The 19,424-nt window shown below is 36.8% G+C and overlaps 1 protein-coding gene across 4 annotated transcripts in view; it reads right to left on the bottom strand.

The window, feature by feature from the left end:
- Positions 1–369: 369 nt before the first annotated feature.
- ABCD2 (ATP binding cassette subfamily D member 2) overlaps positions 370–19,424 on the bottom strand; it is a 59,677-nt gene continuing 40,622 nt past the window's right edge. For 3 of the 4 annotated variants that reach the window (XM_075553027.1, XM_075553028.1, XM_075553030.1), the window contains 4 exons: positions 19,179–19,324; positions 11,410–11,494; positions 6,152–6,277; positions 370–589 (listed from right to left, as the gene is read on the bottom strand). In XM_075553027.1, coding sequence (XP_075409142.1) covers positions 370–589; positions 6,152–6,277; positions 11,410–11,494; positions 19,179–19,324 — 577 coding nt within the window. The remainder of the gene's footprint in view (positions 590–6,151; positions 6,278–11,409; positions 11,495–19,178; positions 19,325–19,424) is intronic. The other variant, XM_075553029.1, reaches the window with a different exon arrangement.

The raw sequence follows: 19,424 nt of genomic DNA, 5'->3' as shown, positions 1-19,424 counted from the left end.
CTAAACACTGCTCTTAAATCGTCTCATTCCTAAGACATACTCATTAGTTAAAGAACTTTGGCCATCACATACACACAGCGAGTATAGTATTTGTTCTGAATTTGCTTAGAAATTCCTGCTACACGAATAAATTAGGCGTTCAGTAAGAATTAGTATAACCATAACAACTAATCTTTACATAATGCATTTGTTTATTTTCTTCTGAAAATTCAGGTCATATGCTTGCTTGAAGCTAAAATTTTATGAAACATTTCTTGCTGCCTTTTTTTCCTCAGTGCTCAGGGTAACACAATACATGCACTTTAATAGAATGCTTTGTGTTTCTTCAAGACTTTACCTAAAAATTAACTTTCAAAATGTCCTAACAAATCATGATGTTTCATCTTCATTTTTGATTGTTTTCAGCACTGAGTCTTCTCCCAAAATTTTACATAGTTCATCCAGCCTCTGCTGCATTCTGGGAATTCCAGCTAGCTGAGATTCCAGCTTTTGCTTTTCTTCACTCAATGTTAAACGAATAGCTGTGTCCAACTGTTCAAAGCGCCATCCTCCTTCACCATCAAACTGTAATAAATGAGTGTGATATTTCCTGGATACATAAAAATAAAATATCATTAGTAATAATTGTAAAAGCTATATCGATTATGGGGTTATCATTTTAACTGATTGCTAAGGCAAATTTCAAGTAAGGCACCTATTTTATATTTTATTTTCAAGGATCCTTCAGGTTATTACTGTGATTATTTTTACCCTAAAAATCATTAATCTCTAGGAAATTGTTTTTTGTTTCATTAAACTTACTTCTAATTCTGAAGAGATATGAATTGCAAAGGAAGACATGCTGTTGAGTTGATTTAATATTTCCTCATAACTAAGTATGCTCCTGAATAAATAACAAAGCATATGGAAAATGGGAAGGAAGGAAGCCGAGAGAAGATAGTAACACCGGGAAGGCCAGACAGAGAAAAGTAAGAAAATATAGCAATTCATTTATACAGTAGCCATTAGGAATGCATTATTCTAAATAAAATGTAAGTCATACTTAAAGTTTTAAACTTTTAAAAAATGATAAAATCTTTGGCTTTCTCAAACCTTCCTACAATGTAATCTCTTTTATCATGGTCCGGGTTCTTTGTGAGGAATTTCTAGAGACAGAAATTATTCTATCAATGAAACAGAAGACAACCCATCTTTTCTGAAAACAAAGCCCGAGTCCCCTATCTCTGGGGTTTGCAGGGGGCTGTGTGGAAAGAGCAGAGCTGGCCCGACATAATTGAGTCACCTGCATTTTGTCACTATTCTCAACTGGCCGGGGATCTTGGATTTCCTCAACTTTCCCGTCTTTTCCTGATGGCTTTATAATTTTTCTTTCTTCTCATCTATCATTATTTATTAAGATCAGTGGGCCTCTCCCTCAGCAGTTTCCACCTACTCTTTAAAGTTAAGGTTTAATTGACTTATCATGAAAGTCCTTGTTTTAAAGTGTGTATTCAGTGATTTTGTTTGTTTTTATATTCACAAGGCTCTGCAACCATTACCACAAATTCCAGATCTTTCTGTACCACGCCCACCACCCCCAACCTCTCACAAACAAAGAAACCTCTGCTGAGCAGTCACACTCACTTCCCTGCTCCTCACCCATTGCCTGCCATGCATTGGGGATGACTCCTAGCGACTGAGAAGACTGGTCGAGCTCTCTGTTTACAGGCGGAGAAAGCCCCATCGTTCTCCTGAGAGTGACTAGTGGTGCGATCCTCAAGATTCCACCTTCGAGACTCTGAAAACTACTAATACCTTTTGATTCTTATTTTTCAGGGAATGTTAAAAGGAGGCAGGTAGTAATTCCCCCATTGTTAAAGCATACTGATAAAACACAGCCAAAGATCAAGAGGATCAACATCCGAACAAAGACTAGGTTTGGCCTTTGTTTCTGGTTTCTGTAAATAGCCCAACAATCAAGGGACCTTTTTAAAATAAATTAGCCAGGTAACTTAAACAGGTGTAAAACAGTAGGAGTTACACAAGCAACAGGCCTCAGGAAAAGGAGGAGGCATAATGCAATCAAGTATGCATATTCATTAATTCACACATATGCATTGAACCTCTAAGGCTGTGGGGCCTTGGACCACGGAGCTTCTTCCTTTGGTGAGAACATCCATGTCCTGGGGACACTGGAAGCCTCATGCTGGGGCTTCACCTAGATCTTGCCCAATGTGCTGCTTTCATTGTATTTTTTCTGGTTATAATGTGAGTGTGAATGTTAAAAAGGAATGCACTGGCATAACTGAATGGGTGACTTCAGGCTAAATTTTTAAAATCTATTTGAATCAAACTAAGGTCTGATCAAGACACTTCTGATTTGGCTGAAACAACAACTTGATATTTTTGTCATGGTTTAGCTGCAAGTAAATCAAAGAGGGTAAGAGTTGGGATTTTCTGGTTTAGGTTAAAGTGCCTGTTCAGAATGTCTGCTCAACTTGTTCTGAAAGAGTGCCTTTCTCAAGCACGTCCACCCAGAGGTTAAGAAATAGGATTGGAATGAGAAATGTTAAGACAGAGCCAGTAACAACTCCATAACTCTGTAACCCGAGTGAAGCAAACACTTATTAACCAAGACTTACCCAAATGAAAATTACATTTCAATCATAGAGATCTTCTGCTCAATTTCTGCTGACTGCAAATTTCTAAACTTATTACCTTAAAATACAGAGAAAGGTAGACTACAAGGGTGATCGAAAATTCGCTTGTGTATGTAACAACCTCAGAATATTATAAATTGGCTTGTTGATGTTAAGACAATTGTGTAGTTTGGAGAGCAAATGTTTTGAGAGTGATTAGGGCAAAGAATGTGTGGATGTGCTTTATACAATTGATGTATGTATATGCATGGATTGTGATAAGAGTTGTATGAGCCCCTAATAAAATGTTTTTTTAAATAAAATGTTTTTTAAAAAAGAAAAAAAAGACAATTGTGTAGTTTAATGAACTTTATGTAAATCTTTGTTATGCTTCAATTTTGCCCACCCCCATACCTTTGACCTGCTAAAACTACCTTCTTTCTGTAATTCAGAGTATGATACAGTATTCTCCTGGAATGTCTCCCCATTTCATTAAATATTGTATGCTTTCAATAAAACGTCTCATTTTTAACTCTAGAAAAGCAGAAGTCTAGTGTTTTACTGTGATATAATAGCAGAGTTAACTCTAAGTCTGAGTAATAGGCTTTGTAACAAGCTCTTTTGGAGACTTAATGAACCCACATGTCAATGAGATGGTGACTTTTTCCCCTCCCTTTGGAGTGGGTGGATGAGAGAAGGGCAGTGCACTCAATCATAATGACACAGCCTTAACTCATGAAGATCCAGGTCCGTGTCGCTGGGGAACATGGAGACAATTGGCAGCGTTCTTCTAGCTGAAAGGAGGAATTGCTAGTGATGAGTTGGCACCAGGTAACTAGGGGTGTTTGACCTTGCTCAGGGTGGCTGTCGATGAATTCAGACCTAATTCTATGCGGTTAGAGGGAGAGAGTAAGTGTCATAGAAGTGACGATATAGGGGTTTGACACATGGGTCACGTGCAGATGGGAACTTATAGTGATCCTGAGCCCTTGTGGCAATGGTGGGTATGCTTTGGACTGCTAATCACATGATCAGTGGTTCAACCCACCAACCCACTCAGAGGGAGAACGAGAGGCTATCCGCTACTTCCAGATGTAGTTTCAGAAACTGCACACAGTGTTGCTATGAGTTGGAAGAGACTTGATGATAGTGGTTTGTGTTTGGTTTAGTTGCCATGCAGTTAGTGACAAAGGTGACGTTTTCCTATCCTCTCCGTGAGCAGTGCAATTAGCCACAGCACATTAACTGTGTTTAGCTTCTTAAGTTTAAAAAAGGCATCCACCTGCCCACAGATGGCACCTTACCAAAATTACATAAAAAACAATGCATTTCTATATTAAGGTAAAAATACTACCAAAATATGAAGGCTACAGCAGAAGTAAAAAGCAAAAAGAAGGATGGTTGTTCAATAAGAATGAGAAATTAGGATAAAAAAATCCATTTTATTCCATTTAAATTTTTCGTGGGCATTCTGAACCTTGGATATACAAACAGGAGAAATTTAACCATGGCTCAAAACTCTGGTCCTATAACTTTATTTGCTTTCTGCCTGGGAGGGAGAAACTAAGTAGTTTCATGCCCCAAGATTCAAAGGTGTAGTCTATATTATGAGCCTAAATAATATTACAGGTTTTATCTTGGAAGGATGTTTAAAAAGTGCTATTTTAACTGAGTCTAACTAGAAATCATCTGTAAACTTCCTTCATAAAGGGGGCAGAGCACAGGACAGTGGTAATTATAAAACTATAATTCTATGAGAAATCAAATAATTTAATAAACTTCTACAGTTTATTCCTCTTTGTAGTAGTTATATAATTGTCCATTTAAGGATTAAGCGTGTAGGGGTGGCGTCTAGCCTGTCAATCGGGTCATAGCCAGTGAGGCTCCTGTGTGGGCATAGCCTTCCCCTAAGGATTCTGAGAATTCCGGTATTTCCTCCTTGGAGGTGGGAGACTCTCAGCTCACACCCTAGGAGACACAGAAGCTGACAAGACACATGGACCCACCCTTATGCAGCCCTGGGTGCTGGAGAAGCCAAGCAGAGACCCCTGCCAGCGCTGAGATGTTTCCAATGCCACTGGATCCAAAGACTTTCTACCTACTGGCCAGTGATCTTCTATAATTGGCGTCTTTGCATGTGTTTCGTGACTCTGGAGAGCACTTTATGGATTGGTATCGGACATAGGGGCTAATATCGGAATTATGGATTTGATCTGGACTGGCTGGGATGTTTTCTCAATGCTCAATTGCTCTTGTATATAAATCTCTTTCTTATACACATATGTGTGTCCCTGGATTTGTTTCTCTAGTCCGCCCGGACTCACACACTCTTCATATGGTGGTATGGATTTTCTTCTTCTATTTGCTTTATAAGGATAACATAGCTCTTTCCACTTCTGATTTTTTTGTCAAGGAAAATAAGAATCCCATTTAGGGAGGAAAGAGAATTAGAATAACAGATTCTACCATCTAAACTGGCGAACTCAAAAGTATTAAAAACTGATGTGAGCAGAATGCTTAGCTTATCCACAATTCTAAAAATTCTCTCTAAGGTACCAGGTCTAGGACTTCAAAGATAAACACAAAGCGTAAACATGAAGACAGCTTTGACATGGAGTCTGCTCAGCCACTTGACCCAGAATGTCTTCACTAGAGAGAAAGACACCCCTTGGGAAACTGAAGGCCATACAAGTAGAGCCAACCCTAGTCATTAATATGTCAACAAAAAACATGATTTTATTGCTAAAATCAAATGTGAAAGTACAATGTAATATGAATGAAAAAATATTTTTTAGCATTTATTGATGGTCATACCCTATGAGTTCTTTGTAATAAATAGAATATTTGAGTATGTGATCATGGGAAATTACTTAAGTTTTCTAAATTTTGTTGTTCTGCTTCCTCCTAATCAAAACCTCCCAAATGGGAAGCACTAAATCACCTGTACTTCCCAACATTATTGTGAGGCTTAAATAAGGTAAGCTTGTAGCAACATGGAGGCTAAATGTTCATTAGTATTTATTAGGATGATAGATGAATTACAAAAGAAAAAGTAGGAAAATGGTAAAAAAAAGTATCATTATTTATATGAAGGGAGAAATCCATTAGATTTATGAGTTATTTTTAAATTACTTTGAATCACTTTTCTTAAAAATAAAACAAACATTTTCCCCTATCTTTTCCAAAACTTAATTATTTGGGGGATAAAATAAATTATGCTATTCCTCACCCCCTAGAATTGAAAGAAAGATACAGTGGAATTGGTATCATGACTATTGTTTTCAAAAATCACCAAATTTTCTATGTATTTTCAGAATTAAAGCTAAGGGAGTATAATTTTCAAATAATGGATAAATATTACAATGTTTGATTTGGTTAGCTAGCCAACTACTGTGCAATTTAAAATAAATACAGGTTGGAAACAAATGAGGTGTCTTGTGCTCTACTGTGAAACTTTTAGCAAAGTTTTTCTTTCGGAAACATAAGGAAAGACTATCTGTGTAGTCAAGTTGGGTAGCACTGGGAATACTTACCAAAGAGAAGGCCTGTGCGTTATGGACAGTAAGGAAATTCCAGCTCCTTTCGCAGCTTGAAATATCTTTCCTTCAACATCAATGCTGACAGCACTGGTACATTCATCCAGCAATGCATATTTTGGTCTTGAAAAAAATCAAACATGAATTAATGACTTTGCTGTTTAAATAATCAATCTTCTTTTGAACAAAGTGAGTTGTAACATTAACAACTTTTAAAGAACAAAGAGAATATGTCATTTTTAAAGCCAAACAGTAGTCCTCTGTTTTGGAAAGCAGTATCACATCTTCTTACATTTGAATTGCATGACTGGGTTTTCTGATACCTGCTCTCAGTAGAATAAGCGTTATTGTTATGTAGATAGAAGAATCAGAAAGAGGAGGCAGGTCACTGAGGGCACTTTTCTGTGGAAGGCAGGTTCATTCTTGGTGACTGGGTTCTGACTAGTTTCATAAAAAAAATACATTACAATAGCTAATTAGCAAATAGGCCACAGCCCTGTTAGCAAAGATTTAATGACAAGATTGCTTTATTAACAAATGTGAGTTACTAAACCCTATTAATGGGATTCCACTGCTATGGGACTGTAAGAGTGAGCATGCCTCATTTTACACATTTAGAGCAGGTATTAAACTTGCAACATTGAGAGACCATGCTTCAGAATCTAATTCTTAGGAAAAATTAGGGAATATGTATTTGATTATACATAATTGTTTAGCTCATTATTATTTTTACTTTTACCCTGGAAATTATCTATGATTAGAGGTACCCTTTCACTTGTCCCTACTTTTGTCTGTTTATCCCTTTTCTTTCGTTCACTCACTCTCCTGCCCTTGTCTGTTCATTTTCATTTCCTTCTCGTCTATATATCAGGTCTCTAGCATATAAGCATTGAACTGATTATCACAAGGTTGATGGTTTAAACCCACTGAGCAATTCCAAGGGAGAAAAACCTGGTGATCTATTTCTGTAAGGATTTGCCAACAAGAGTTCATTTAGATCTGAGGCTGTAAATCATTACAGGAGAAGATAGCCTCATCTTTTTCCTGAAGGGTCAGTGGTAGTTTCACACTGCTGATCTTGCGGTTAGCAGCTCAACCCATAGCCTACTACGCCACCAGGGCTCCTCTGTAGGGATTACAGTCTAGAAAACCCTCTGCAGAAATGCTACTCTACTACAAGATTTCATTACTCAAAGGTACCCAACAACAAACTTGATTTGGCTTTATTACTGAGATCAAAGGAGAGCTCCGGTGCTATGGTGTTAATTTTTCAAGGTTAAAGATTAGTAACACATATTTACCAGGACAATTTCTTACAGAAAATATTCTGAGTTTTAAAAAGGAATGACAAAGTAATGACAAATGATTAGAACAGTAGTTATTTCTCATTTGGTCAAAATAATTACTTAGCCCTACAAAGTGCTTTTCCAAGATAGAGTCACTAATTTATAGGATTCTCATTCGTAATTTAGGGTGGACAATTAAGCTAACAGACACAAGAGTCAAAGGCAACTATGATACCCCTTTGACTTTTGTCTTTTCTTCATGCAAAGCATGCTTCCAATCATCCTCTTAACAACATCAACCCGTTAACAAGGAACCAGTTTGGGAGGTTGGCTTCAGGTTACTTTTTCTGGTTTAAGTACTATTTATTTGTCTCAGACTTGATTGCAGTCTTGTAGATGATTTTTGTTTCAAGTGAAAATGATGAAGATAATGAAGTACAATATAGATCAGTTTGAATTAAATGTTCCTTTTTATGTGCAATTATATCTAGTAACTTAAGTTTTCAGATTGTTTTAAATTACAGAGTGCAGGGTTCACACTAGAGAATTAGAAAAATATATATCTCACACTCTGTTGTCATAGCAACTCCGAGTCTATAAGCTAGATCACACATTTGTGTTTCCCTGGCAATAATAGTGTGTGCATGTGCATGCCTGTGTGTAAATACATAAAGCAATAGCTGTAATCTAACACCGATAATTAATCTTTGATATATCACCTGAGTAGAGGAGGGCTGGTGAAGGATCTAATCCAACCACACTTTAAATAATAACATTACAACCCCCTCAAAAAAAATATCCTATTGGGCCATTTAATATTCTCTGCCACAGCTCTGCATTTTGGTTACCACAAATCTTTCACACTGCAGTGCAAACCTCATTGTTAATGCAATCCTTCGCAAATGATAGAGGGCAGTTTTTGCTGCTATGCTTTTCTTTCACATGGTTTAATATTCCTAATTCCTTTGATCTGTTCTCAGCAAACTCTGTTTTCCAGGTGCCTGCTCATCTTCACTGATCTTTCTAGGGTTCACTAAATTTTCTTTCCACTGGCTTTTAAAGAGCTCCTTTTTTGGTGACTTGACCTTTACTAATCTCCAGTTATATCCAAAATATTACATATATATATATATTACTATTTTAAGGTACAGGTACTTAGGATCTTTTTGAGTTGTCATTTTTTATTACTGCTGCTTGCTCAAGGTTAATTTTATTAACGCACTGAGAGTGAGAAATTTATGGTCGCATTTTACCATCTTGTATTTCACCAACTATGCTGAGGATTGTATTACTCAAGGTTTATGGGCAAGAGCCAAGCAGATTCAGGGTTATAGAGGGTAACAGCTGGTCAACAATGTCAAGCTGTAAAGTTTACTCCTGAATCTCACCACATCTTCTGAGAAAGGGGCATTCTAAAACAAAATACAATTCATTGAAAATTCGGTTATCCTAATCTGATTACCTTTTTTTAAGTTCACTACACTTTTACGCTAACTAGGCACATTATTCTACATAGTAATTATTAACATACCGGTAACTAATATATTTTATTACAAAATCCCAACTAGACAGAAAATAATACACATTTATGTGAAGTTATAAAAAAAGTAATTTATGGTTATACAAATCATAACAAAATTTGCCTATACACAGAAACATTGGAAAGAGACAGAAATATTGGAAAGAGACAAGACATAAATTTTTCCTACATTGAGACATTAGTTACACAGTGTATGTACATATTAATCAAATGTACTGACTTTCATACTTTTAAATGTGTGTGTGAGGTATGCATAAAGTTTACCTCAGTAAGATATAAAAATAGTAGATTGCTACTACTTAATAACATAGAAAATGCACATAATAGTACAGACATAAAAGGAGGGCTATATGCTACAATATATTTTGTGTATCCACAAGCCCGGGAAAGAATGACATCCACATTTAAAGTGTCTGTGCAGATCCGATGAGGCTTGTTCTTCTTCCCTTGTCTCCCAGTCAAAGCACACTCACTGCCATTGAGCCGGCTCCGGCTCCGGCTCCTGGAGGTGCCACAGAGCAGGGTAGAATGCCCTGCAGGGTGTCTGAGTCTGGGACTCTTTACCAAAGGAGAAAGATTATCATTCTTTCAAGAAGCAATTGGTGGTTTCAAACTGCTAATCTTTTGGTTAGCAGCCCAACTTGTAGCCACTATACTTCCTTTACTTGTCCATATTTTCTATAAAATGAGCATATTATCATATTTTAGTAAAGCTATCTACATGATATTTTGTAATGATAAACATAGTATATTGTCAAAAAAGTTGAGACTAAATCTATTCATGTTTTGAGTTTTAATTCCCAGTTTACAAGTTAAATGGAAGAATTTTGGAATAAAGCAAAGGATTACATAATGAAAATATTTAAAAATTAGAACAAATTTTATAGCACAACTGAGTTAACTTTTTTTTAAGCAAGCCAATGGCATGAGGGAGAAGTTTCTTAGATTAAAAACAAAATGAAAAGATGTAACAACTAAAGGCAATATGTGAGAACTGTTCATTTCTTGATTTGAATAAACCAACTGTGATGTTTTTGAGAAATTCATAATATTTGGGCTATGAGCCACATATTATATAACTTTAAGGAATAAGTATTCATTTTATTAAACATGATGGAGTATGCAATAAGGAGGCTTGGCAGTGTACGGGGTGACTAATTGGGCTGCTAACCTCAAGATGATCAGATTGAAACCACCTGAGAATAACTACGCCCGGGAATGAGAGTCTAGGAGACATAACTATTATAGTACCTACCCTGTCTTACACGGTCACGACGTGTCAACTCAACTCTCTGGCAGCGAGATGGGATGTTATGCAGGAAAACACACTAATATTTCAGATCAATAGCAAAGTATTTGAGGTTAAAATAGAATTAGGCATAGGATTTGCTTCTCAGAAAAGAGGAAAGCCCTCAAAAAGGCACACCACGTGTGGCGAGATATAAGACTTGCTCAATCACTTGATCTATTATTTTCTGCACTTAGATGACGTTTTTCTTCTTCCATTAAAAATTTGATAGCCAATTATAGTGTGAGCCAACTAGATGCTAAGTATTTAACAAGATTAACTTGATATTTTTCCTTTATCCCCTTGCAAAGTGCTGGTAATTCATAGCAACTAAAGACTGCTTCATTTGCTCCATTTTATAACCCATTCACCTATCATATATGTAACTATTGATCTTTTATGCCACAAATGTAAATACTGAGAGTGAGTAACAATTTCTGATAACCTCTTGCTCTGTACACAACTCTTAACTTTCATCTCATGGCTAAAGGCTTAAGATTAGAAAACAATGGAAGTAAACTGAGATTTCCTGAGTCAATAAGAGAAGGAATGAACCAGAATGGCTTCATCATTTCCTCCCATGTTTGTGCTCAGTATCTTTGAACTCAAAAAGTTAGAAGGTAAAGAGGAGTAAAGTAAAGAGGAGAGAAAAGCTATTAAGAGTTTTTTTGAAGTATATTGATTTTTCTGGGTCTTTAAGTCCTTTGCCGGCCTATTCTTTTTTCCATTAGATCATGCCTCTGATTTCTGAATTTTCAAGTGAGAAAGCACTATTGATTGTTCGAAAACTTAATTTAGTTGAAATTAATTATTTGATTCATAATTGTTACTGAATGTCTTACATACTGTGTTGATGCCAATACACTAGCAGTAATGTAGTCTTTACACTTTAAAATTAGCATGATGTAAAATATTAATTTAGCCCTCTTGACAACTTTTTATCTAAGGTTACTCAATATAAAATAAATAGCAAAAATTTGGCAATTTCTGTCACATAAAAAATAATTTAAGAAATTTAAAACTGCAAACTCTATGCATTAATATTTTAGTGGGGTATTATTAAATATGGAGACATTACGATACCATTCAAAGGTTTTAGTTTTCAAAGCAAAATAGTAGTTACTTAGTATAGCCTACTTACCTGTGATAAAACATGCGAGCCATGCCCATTCTTTGCTTTTCTCCTCCTGACAAGACATCTTTCCAGTCCATAACAACATCCCATCCTTAAAAATATTTCAAAAATATATTTAGTCATTTTAATAATTCGTTAAACCATTTAATTATTACTGTTCCAAAACTCATTCCCACTCCCAGCCACCCTACAGGACAGAGTAGACCAGCCCTGTGGGTTCCTCAGGCTGTAAATCTTTACACAAGGAGAAAGCCTCATCTCTCGCCAGTAGACTGGCTGGAGGGTTTGAACTGCTGACCCTGCAGTCAGCAACCCAATGCAGAACCCACTACACTAGCAGAGCATCCTCCAGGGACTTTTAAGAGTTTATTGGGTTTTGAGAACAAAAAGGAAGTCTAACTGAACAAAATCAGGGCTGTAAGATGGGTGGGGAAAGGTTTCCAATAAAATTCTTGTGGGACACTCCTTGCCCCTCTGGAGGAATGAGCAAGTGCGCTGTGATGAAAACTTTAATCAGTACAATTGTTCTGAACTTCTCCCACCGAGGCAGTTTTCAATTTTCTTGACACCTCTTCCCTGTGATTATCCTGTGTTCTTCATGAAAATATGGCAAGATTACCCCATCTGCACTTTCCAAAACAGTTCTAAGCTTCTGGGCTGAGCTCTCTGCCTTGAATTTATTCCTTTGCAAGCCACTGTTTTGGCTGGACCCCCCCTCCCCCACCCAAAGGTGTCCTAATGAGCCTAGAACAAGCTATGACTGAGAAAACTTAGCTGCTTCTATCCCCTGATCAGAGACATGTCCAAACATGGTTTGTGTGGAGTATGCCTATACATATGTGAACTGGTACTTTAATAGCAATGCTTTGTAACTTATATTCATACATGCATTTTGCTTTTATGTGTGAAATTTTAAGAGTAATAATTTCTTAAACAGACAAATCATCCAAGAGTTTAAAACACTGACACTTCAGAAAGTGTGTCAAAATGTCAGATTTAGTTGCATCAGAGTGATGAGAATAATTTTTTTCAGTGTCTCCAGAGGGGAGGTAGGTGGGAGACCAGTTTTCACAGGTCAGCTGCAAGTTTATAGAGGACACCCGACAAACACTCCTCTGAGGCTCCTAGGTGTGCTTGGCTCCTCAGGTGGGGTCACTGTATGCTTCCTAGCCTCATGAGGCAGATCTCATACTTGCATTTTACAAGTAAATAAAGAGAAAGACATAGATTAGTTGGCATGTGTAAATTTACACAGCTAGGTATCAGCTATGGTTTATGCCTAGGCCTACTGATGCTTTGATAATGTATTTGCACCATCTCCTGTGACATTATAGCTACTGACTTCCTGTTGTTTATGGGATGGATCTATACACAGCAATAGGGAAATATGACCAAGAAAATTTTCTGTGAAAAACCAAGTTGTATGGTTAAATTATATAAATATATTCCCCAGCCTTAGGATTTAGATATTACTACTTGTTTTTTACAAGTAAGTAAACAGAAACACATGGACTGTAGTACATTTAAGTTTAAAAAACTAGATGCCAGCTAAGAGTTATATATGGGGGTGGAGTTATCAGATTCAACAAGTTATATGTTTTTATAATATAAAATTTTAATAATAAACAGATTTCACTTTTGTAGTCAGGAGGGAAAAAAGAGACATCGAGCCAATTAGAAAGAAAACCATATTAAGTAATTTTTCTCAGATGGAAAAAATGAAATTAAGCAAAGTCTAATATTCAGAGAGGTAAATGACTGCTAAAATGTGAGGGGAAGTCAGATGCTCACAGGCATCTTCCCTGAAGGCAGTCCCTAACAGACCTGCCTGCTCCCTGCTGCCAGAGACAATGGATTAGTGGTCCCTATCAGGTGAGCCAGGGAACAAGTCAAACCGGATCTGTGACATCCAAAGTTAGGCTACCATCCCAAATCTAAGATCCGCCCATCTTGTCACATGTATATCCCCAATATCTCCTCTTCCTATTGCGTGTATGTCCCTAGACCAACCCCCTCTCATTACTGTTTTACCTATAGCACAACCCCTTCCAGTGACATATGTCCTCACCTGTAATTAGGGGGCTTGCATGTCCCCAGAGAATATAAAAAGCCTGGGCTAGCTTTAAATCTCTCTCTCTCCCTCCACGTGGACCACCAAGCGGAGCTGAGGTGAGCATGCTACCATGAATTGTGTCTGCTCCATTTATTTCAATACTTCTTTTCTTTCTCTCATGCTCTCTATAACTTTACTATGATCTTTACTTATTATCGCTGTACAATTATGCCTACCAGGCCCGTAATGATGTGTTAGGGACTGGCTTCCCCTGATACTAAAATATGGCAAGCATTTAGGGAAAGTATTTCCAAATCTTAAGTACTTTGCATCTTTGAGGGGGAAAAAAATCTAAGCTTTGCCCTCTTTTTACCCTTAGCTAAATTTTCATCATGATTAAAACATTTCGATAAAATTGGTTAAAGGGAAAGGAATGGAAATGGAATCGTTGTTCATATGCACCAGATATCTGGAAAGGCAAATGTATAGACTGATCATTTGATTCTTATACTGGCCAGATGAAAAGCATGAATTTCTGTTCTGACAACCAAAAGTTCAGAGCAAATATTTGGCTTCTTTCACAAATATTTTGAAAATTTCTTATACATATCTAAGCACCTTAAGGAAACGAGTTGCTTGGTCTGGGGGTCAGAACCACAGTATTGAGGGACACCAAGGTTAATCGGCATCACACAAATGCTCAAGACAATGTGTACCTTACTTTTCTGAGTAGCAACAGGAATCTTAAAAGCTCACGAATGGGCAACTGAGATGCAACTATTGGTATCTTCCCATCATGAAGAAAGAAGAATGATGACCGACTACAATGACGTATAATTTCCCCCCACCTCCCCAGGGGGACAAACAACAACATGGATGAAGGGAGACAGCGGGCGGTATAAGATATAAGATAAATAATAATATTTATCAGGGGCCCATGTGGGTGGGAGGGTGGAGGAGGGAAGGGAAAAAAGAGGAGCTGATACCAAGGGTTCAAACAGAAAGAATTTTGAAAATGATGAAGGCAAAAATGTACAAATGTGCTTGATACAATTGATATATGGATTGTTATAAGAGCCCCCAATAGAATGATTTATAATAAAACAAAGAAAATTGAAAGACACAATTAGACAAATAGACTAATGGACCACACAAGCATCAGTCTCCACAACCTGGAGACCAGAAGAACTAGATGGTGCCCAGCTACCACCACTACCCACTGCTCTTAAGTATTAGAAAGTTATGGATAGAGTGGGATAAAAGTATGGGCCAAGACACAAAATCATAAAAGAGGCCAGGCTTACTGATGAGACAGAGACCGATGGGATTCCGAACCCTTCAAGTCTGGATCTGAACTCAGCTTTTCATTAGAGTAATAAGCCATTTGATATCTAAAGGACAGCATTTGCCACAGGAAAAAGTTCAGAAGTGTTAGGAAGAATGGAAACAGGAAATACAAGGAAGAAGGGGGAGAAGTGCCAGTGCCCTGAGAAAACTGGAGTGAATGGAATGAAACAAAATGCATATGGATTGTTGATGTAAAATTGATCATGTGCTCTGTAAATCTTTATCCAAATCACAATGAAAGTTTTTTTTCTTCAAGTGTCTGGACCTTGATCCAATAATATATGTTAATTAATAAATGTTAAATGCATCTTTATAATATTTATTACTTTATTCCTTAAAAATTACCAATATAAAATACATTGCATAAAAATAGTAAAAATAAACTAAAAACAGCGATTATTACTAAGGGTTATGCAATAACTGGATGGAGGAAATTTAAACAGAAAGTTTTTTTTCAGAATTAACAAAAATATTTGCAATTTTAAAATGATGGAAAAGTGTTATCTAATTAAAAAATGAAATCAGAAATATAATGAAAGTAGTGGAATATATTAAAAATATTTATGCACACAAAACAAAAAAGAAAATAAAGGAGAAGAAGAGTTCCCTTAGTTCATATTAACATCTCCAAACCAATCACCCAGAGGGGACCATGCTATTATTTCTTGGGACAAATTTCCAGAAATTTTCTATGTAAAAACATCATTAAAACTACTTATTTGGGAAAACAAAAACACAAAGTCAAAATGTCATCTATTTTAAAGGCCTAGCTTCTAGAGAAACTGCTGAAATAAAACTTCCTCTGGGGCTGAATTTTTGTGGCAGGCATTTATGAGGTAGGGTTTTAAAATCAGGCTCACCTAGCTAAATCACTTGCTGCCTTCAAGTCTATTTAGAATCAAAATGACACTAGAGAGCAGAGTAGAACTGCCCCATAGGGTTTCCAGAGCTGTAAATGGATCTTGACAGAAGTAGATTTCCACCTCTTTCTCTTGCAAGCTGCTGGTGGATTTGAAACACTGACCTTTTTGACTAGCAAATTACCATTGAGAAACCAGGTTTCTCAGATTTTAAGGCAAGAATATTTCTCCACTTAATGTTCTTGCCGCAAAATCTAAATAATGGGGAAATATTCTTGACTTTTATAAATATATATATTTTTCCTTGCCCACTGAGAACAAGGCACAGGGAAATTTTGGGCCAAGGGAATTTTAATATATACTCGTGCATAAGCTGAGTTTTTTCAGCACACTTTTTATGTAGTTTTGTGGTAAAATTAGGTGCCTCGGCTGATATTCATATCAGCTTATGTTTGAGTATACAGTTAATTAATATATCAAGTCCTTTTTACTACTAAACCCAAAAGTTTTTAGTAGCAAGATTACTTTCCTGCTTTCTGAAGACATAGAGGCTGTTTTAGTTTGGAAACTCTTCATAGCCCTTTCTCTTCTGTCTCCTGTTTGGTAGAATGGCAATACAGTTTTTAATTCCATCTTTGACTAAGTAAAGCATTTTACCAAGTGAAGCATTAGTCTAAATGGAATTTCAGTTTTGATCTTCAGTTTTGATGAGTAAAACACTTGCAGTTTTCCATGCTTCCCTTAAATGTTTCATGTTTAATATGTAAGTATGTAAGAGTTATTATTGCTGGGAGATAGTGTAGTGCAGTGGCATGTCATAGCTTAGAATACCAGCTTTCAAGTCAGATCTGTGTTTGAATCCTTGTTTCACCATTTGCTGTAAAGTCATTCTTACATTCAGAATTTCTTATGTAAAGTGTGGATCATAATATGCATATTATTTGACTATTTTGTATCTTAAATAGATTACATTTATAAAGTGCTTAAAGTAATATTTTTTGCATAGCTATAATTCAATAAACTAAAACAATTACTATTATAATAGTAAGGTTGAAACATTATTTAAAATATTTTTGGAATATCTTAATTTTAGTGAAAAAACTATTCTAAATGGTTATAAATTTCTATTTGGATTACTGGATTTCAAAGCCAAAATACCTTACCCAAGATAAACATGCAGTGTTTATTATGTCAATGTTTCATAACTAATAATGAGTTAACCACATAAAACCAAACGACAACATGCTTTCCAGTAATTAGAAACTACAAACAGCAACAAAGCAAATATAATAATACCTGATTCACTTATTGTAAGGAGCAAAAAGAAATAATATATTTGAAGGTGCTATTTAAATATCACCTGCCATCAAGCGAAGATAACTTACCATAATATAATTCTAAGGACTACCAATAACAGCCTTAAGATCAGGAGAGCTAGCTGCATGGTGCCTCACTACCACTACCAATTGCTCTGAAAGGGATCATAGCAGAAGGTCCTGGATAGAGTGGGGGGAAATGTAGAACAAAACTCACAATCATAACAGAGACCGGGCTAACTGGTCCGACAGTGACTGGTAGAATTCCCAAGAGGTGACCTGGTAACATAGTGGTTAAGAACGGGGCTGCTTCTTGAGGTGACCTGGTAACAGTGGTTAAGAGTTGACCTGCTTACTGCAGGGTCAGCAGTTTGAAACTACCAGGTGCTCCATGAGAGAAAGATGAGGCTTTCTACTCCCCTAAAGATTTACAGTCTTAAAAACAACAGGGACAGTTCTACCCTGTCCTAAAGGGTATCTATGAGCTGGCCTTGACTTGATGGCAGTGAGGGTTTTGTTGTTGATGTTGTTGTTTTTAAAATGGCCCTTAATGCATAATTGTAATAAAAGACACAAGGGAACATAGGGAACATAGGAGCGGGGGCAGGTGACAGGGGGGGAAGGGAATTTTGTGAGTAACTAATGAAGACGGGACAGGGCAGGGAGCACTAAAACGGACTGTGATCACATAACTCATCTTAAAGGCGATTTAACCATGGGGGTGGGGAATTTAACCATGGGGTACTCTAAAATAGATGCTGGGGTGATTATACAATTCTCCCTGATATGACTGAACTATTGAATTATAAAACATGGAAATTAGCTGCCATTAAAATTGTTGGAAAAATAAAACAGAATTGCCCTTCGTGGAGCCTTAGTAGCATAGTGAGTTATGAGTTGCGCTGCTAACTGTAAGGACCAACCACCAGCTAAAGATGAGAATTTCATGCCTGTGAAGAGTTACAGTCTTGAAAACTGACAGAGGCAATTCTATTCTGCCCTAAAGGGTCCCAAAAAGTCAGAACCAACCTGATGACAGTGAGTTTGTTTGCTCATTTGTTTTAACAGCTCTTAGACATCCTTCTGAACTCACACCTGTAGCTCAATTCTCAGCCAAACAATAAACAGGTCTATAATAGGAACACCATTTACATACATACACCTTACATACAAAATAATCAACCATTTACAGTCAAGAGGGGAGCATTTCCCAAAGACGAAAGTTTCATAGTGTTAGAGAAAGAGGCATGGAAGCAGGGGACTCAGGGGGAAACAGTATAGGGGATGACACACCAAGGGGACTCTAATGAATGAGAACAAAATGTGCATGAATTGTTGAATGGGAAACTTTTAATCTACTCTGTAAACATTCACCCAATGCACAATAAAAATCTTAAACAAATACTGATAATACCATTAGCCCCTAATTCTTCTGCATTCACTAAATCTTGTGCACTGTACTAGTTTACAAATAGCCTTATTTAATCTTCACAAAACCCTCACAAGGCAAACATTTATGGCCAGTTCACAGTTGGAAATACAGAGGGGAGCGCTACGATGCAATCCCAGAATGTTTTCACTCCCAAACCCACAAGCTCAGTCAGACAGGTGGGCGCTTTCTGACACGGCAACCGGCATGGGAAATAGAGCGTGCAAAATGAAACCTGCAATCCCAACATGATATATGTTACATGAGTTAGAAAATTATTTGAAAGTGTGACTATTAGAAAATAAGTATTATTTGAAGCTCAAATGTCATTACTACCTAAAAAATGTTTTTTGTTGAGGAACCAAAATACAGAAGTGTCTATAAATATTTAATCTAATTCTCTGGTGGGGTGGGGGAGAGAGAGATTAGATTAAAATTTTAAATTCCATTGACATCTAATTCATTTCCACTTGTGGCTATTCTATAGGACAGAGTGGAATTTGTCCATAGGGATTCAAGGCTGTAAATCTTTACAAACGCATACTGCCACATATTTCTCCCACTGAGTGGTTGGTGGGTTTGAACTATGAACCTACTTGTTAGAAACAGAGAATTTAACCCCTGCACCATCAAATACCTAAAACCATAATCCCTACCTTTATATGGGTGCTTACATTCCAATAATAGCATAATTCAGGGACCAAATATTTACCCAATTTAATTTTTTTAAAAAGAAGTTAAAGGCATGCAAAAAGAATGGTAGGCTTTACCTCCTTCTCTTTGAACTATGTGGTAGAGGTGGACAGTGTGCAGAATATGTTCTAGATCCTGGTCCGTGTAACCTTTATCATGCATTTCTTCCACTGAATCAGGATAAATAACTTGATCCCGAAGACTTCCAAGAGACATGTACGGTCTGAAAAATAGCATGTACACAATAATCAGAGTGCAAACTCATATTACTTCATGTGACAGCTTATAGTAGTGTGCAAACTTCAGAGAAGACTTTCAATACC

This window comes from Tenrec ecaudatus, chromosome 6 (assembly GCF_050624435.1).
Source record: "Tenrec ecaudatus isolate mTenEca1 chromosome 6, mTenEca1.hap1, whole genome shotgun sequence".
NCBI classification, from domain to species: domain Eukaryota; kingdom Metazoa; phylum Chordata; class Mammalia; order Afrosoricida; family Tenrecidae; genus Tenrec; species Tenrec ecaudatus.
This window is presented reverse-complemented; position numbering and strand designations above follow the sequence as displayed.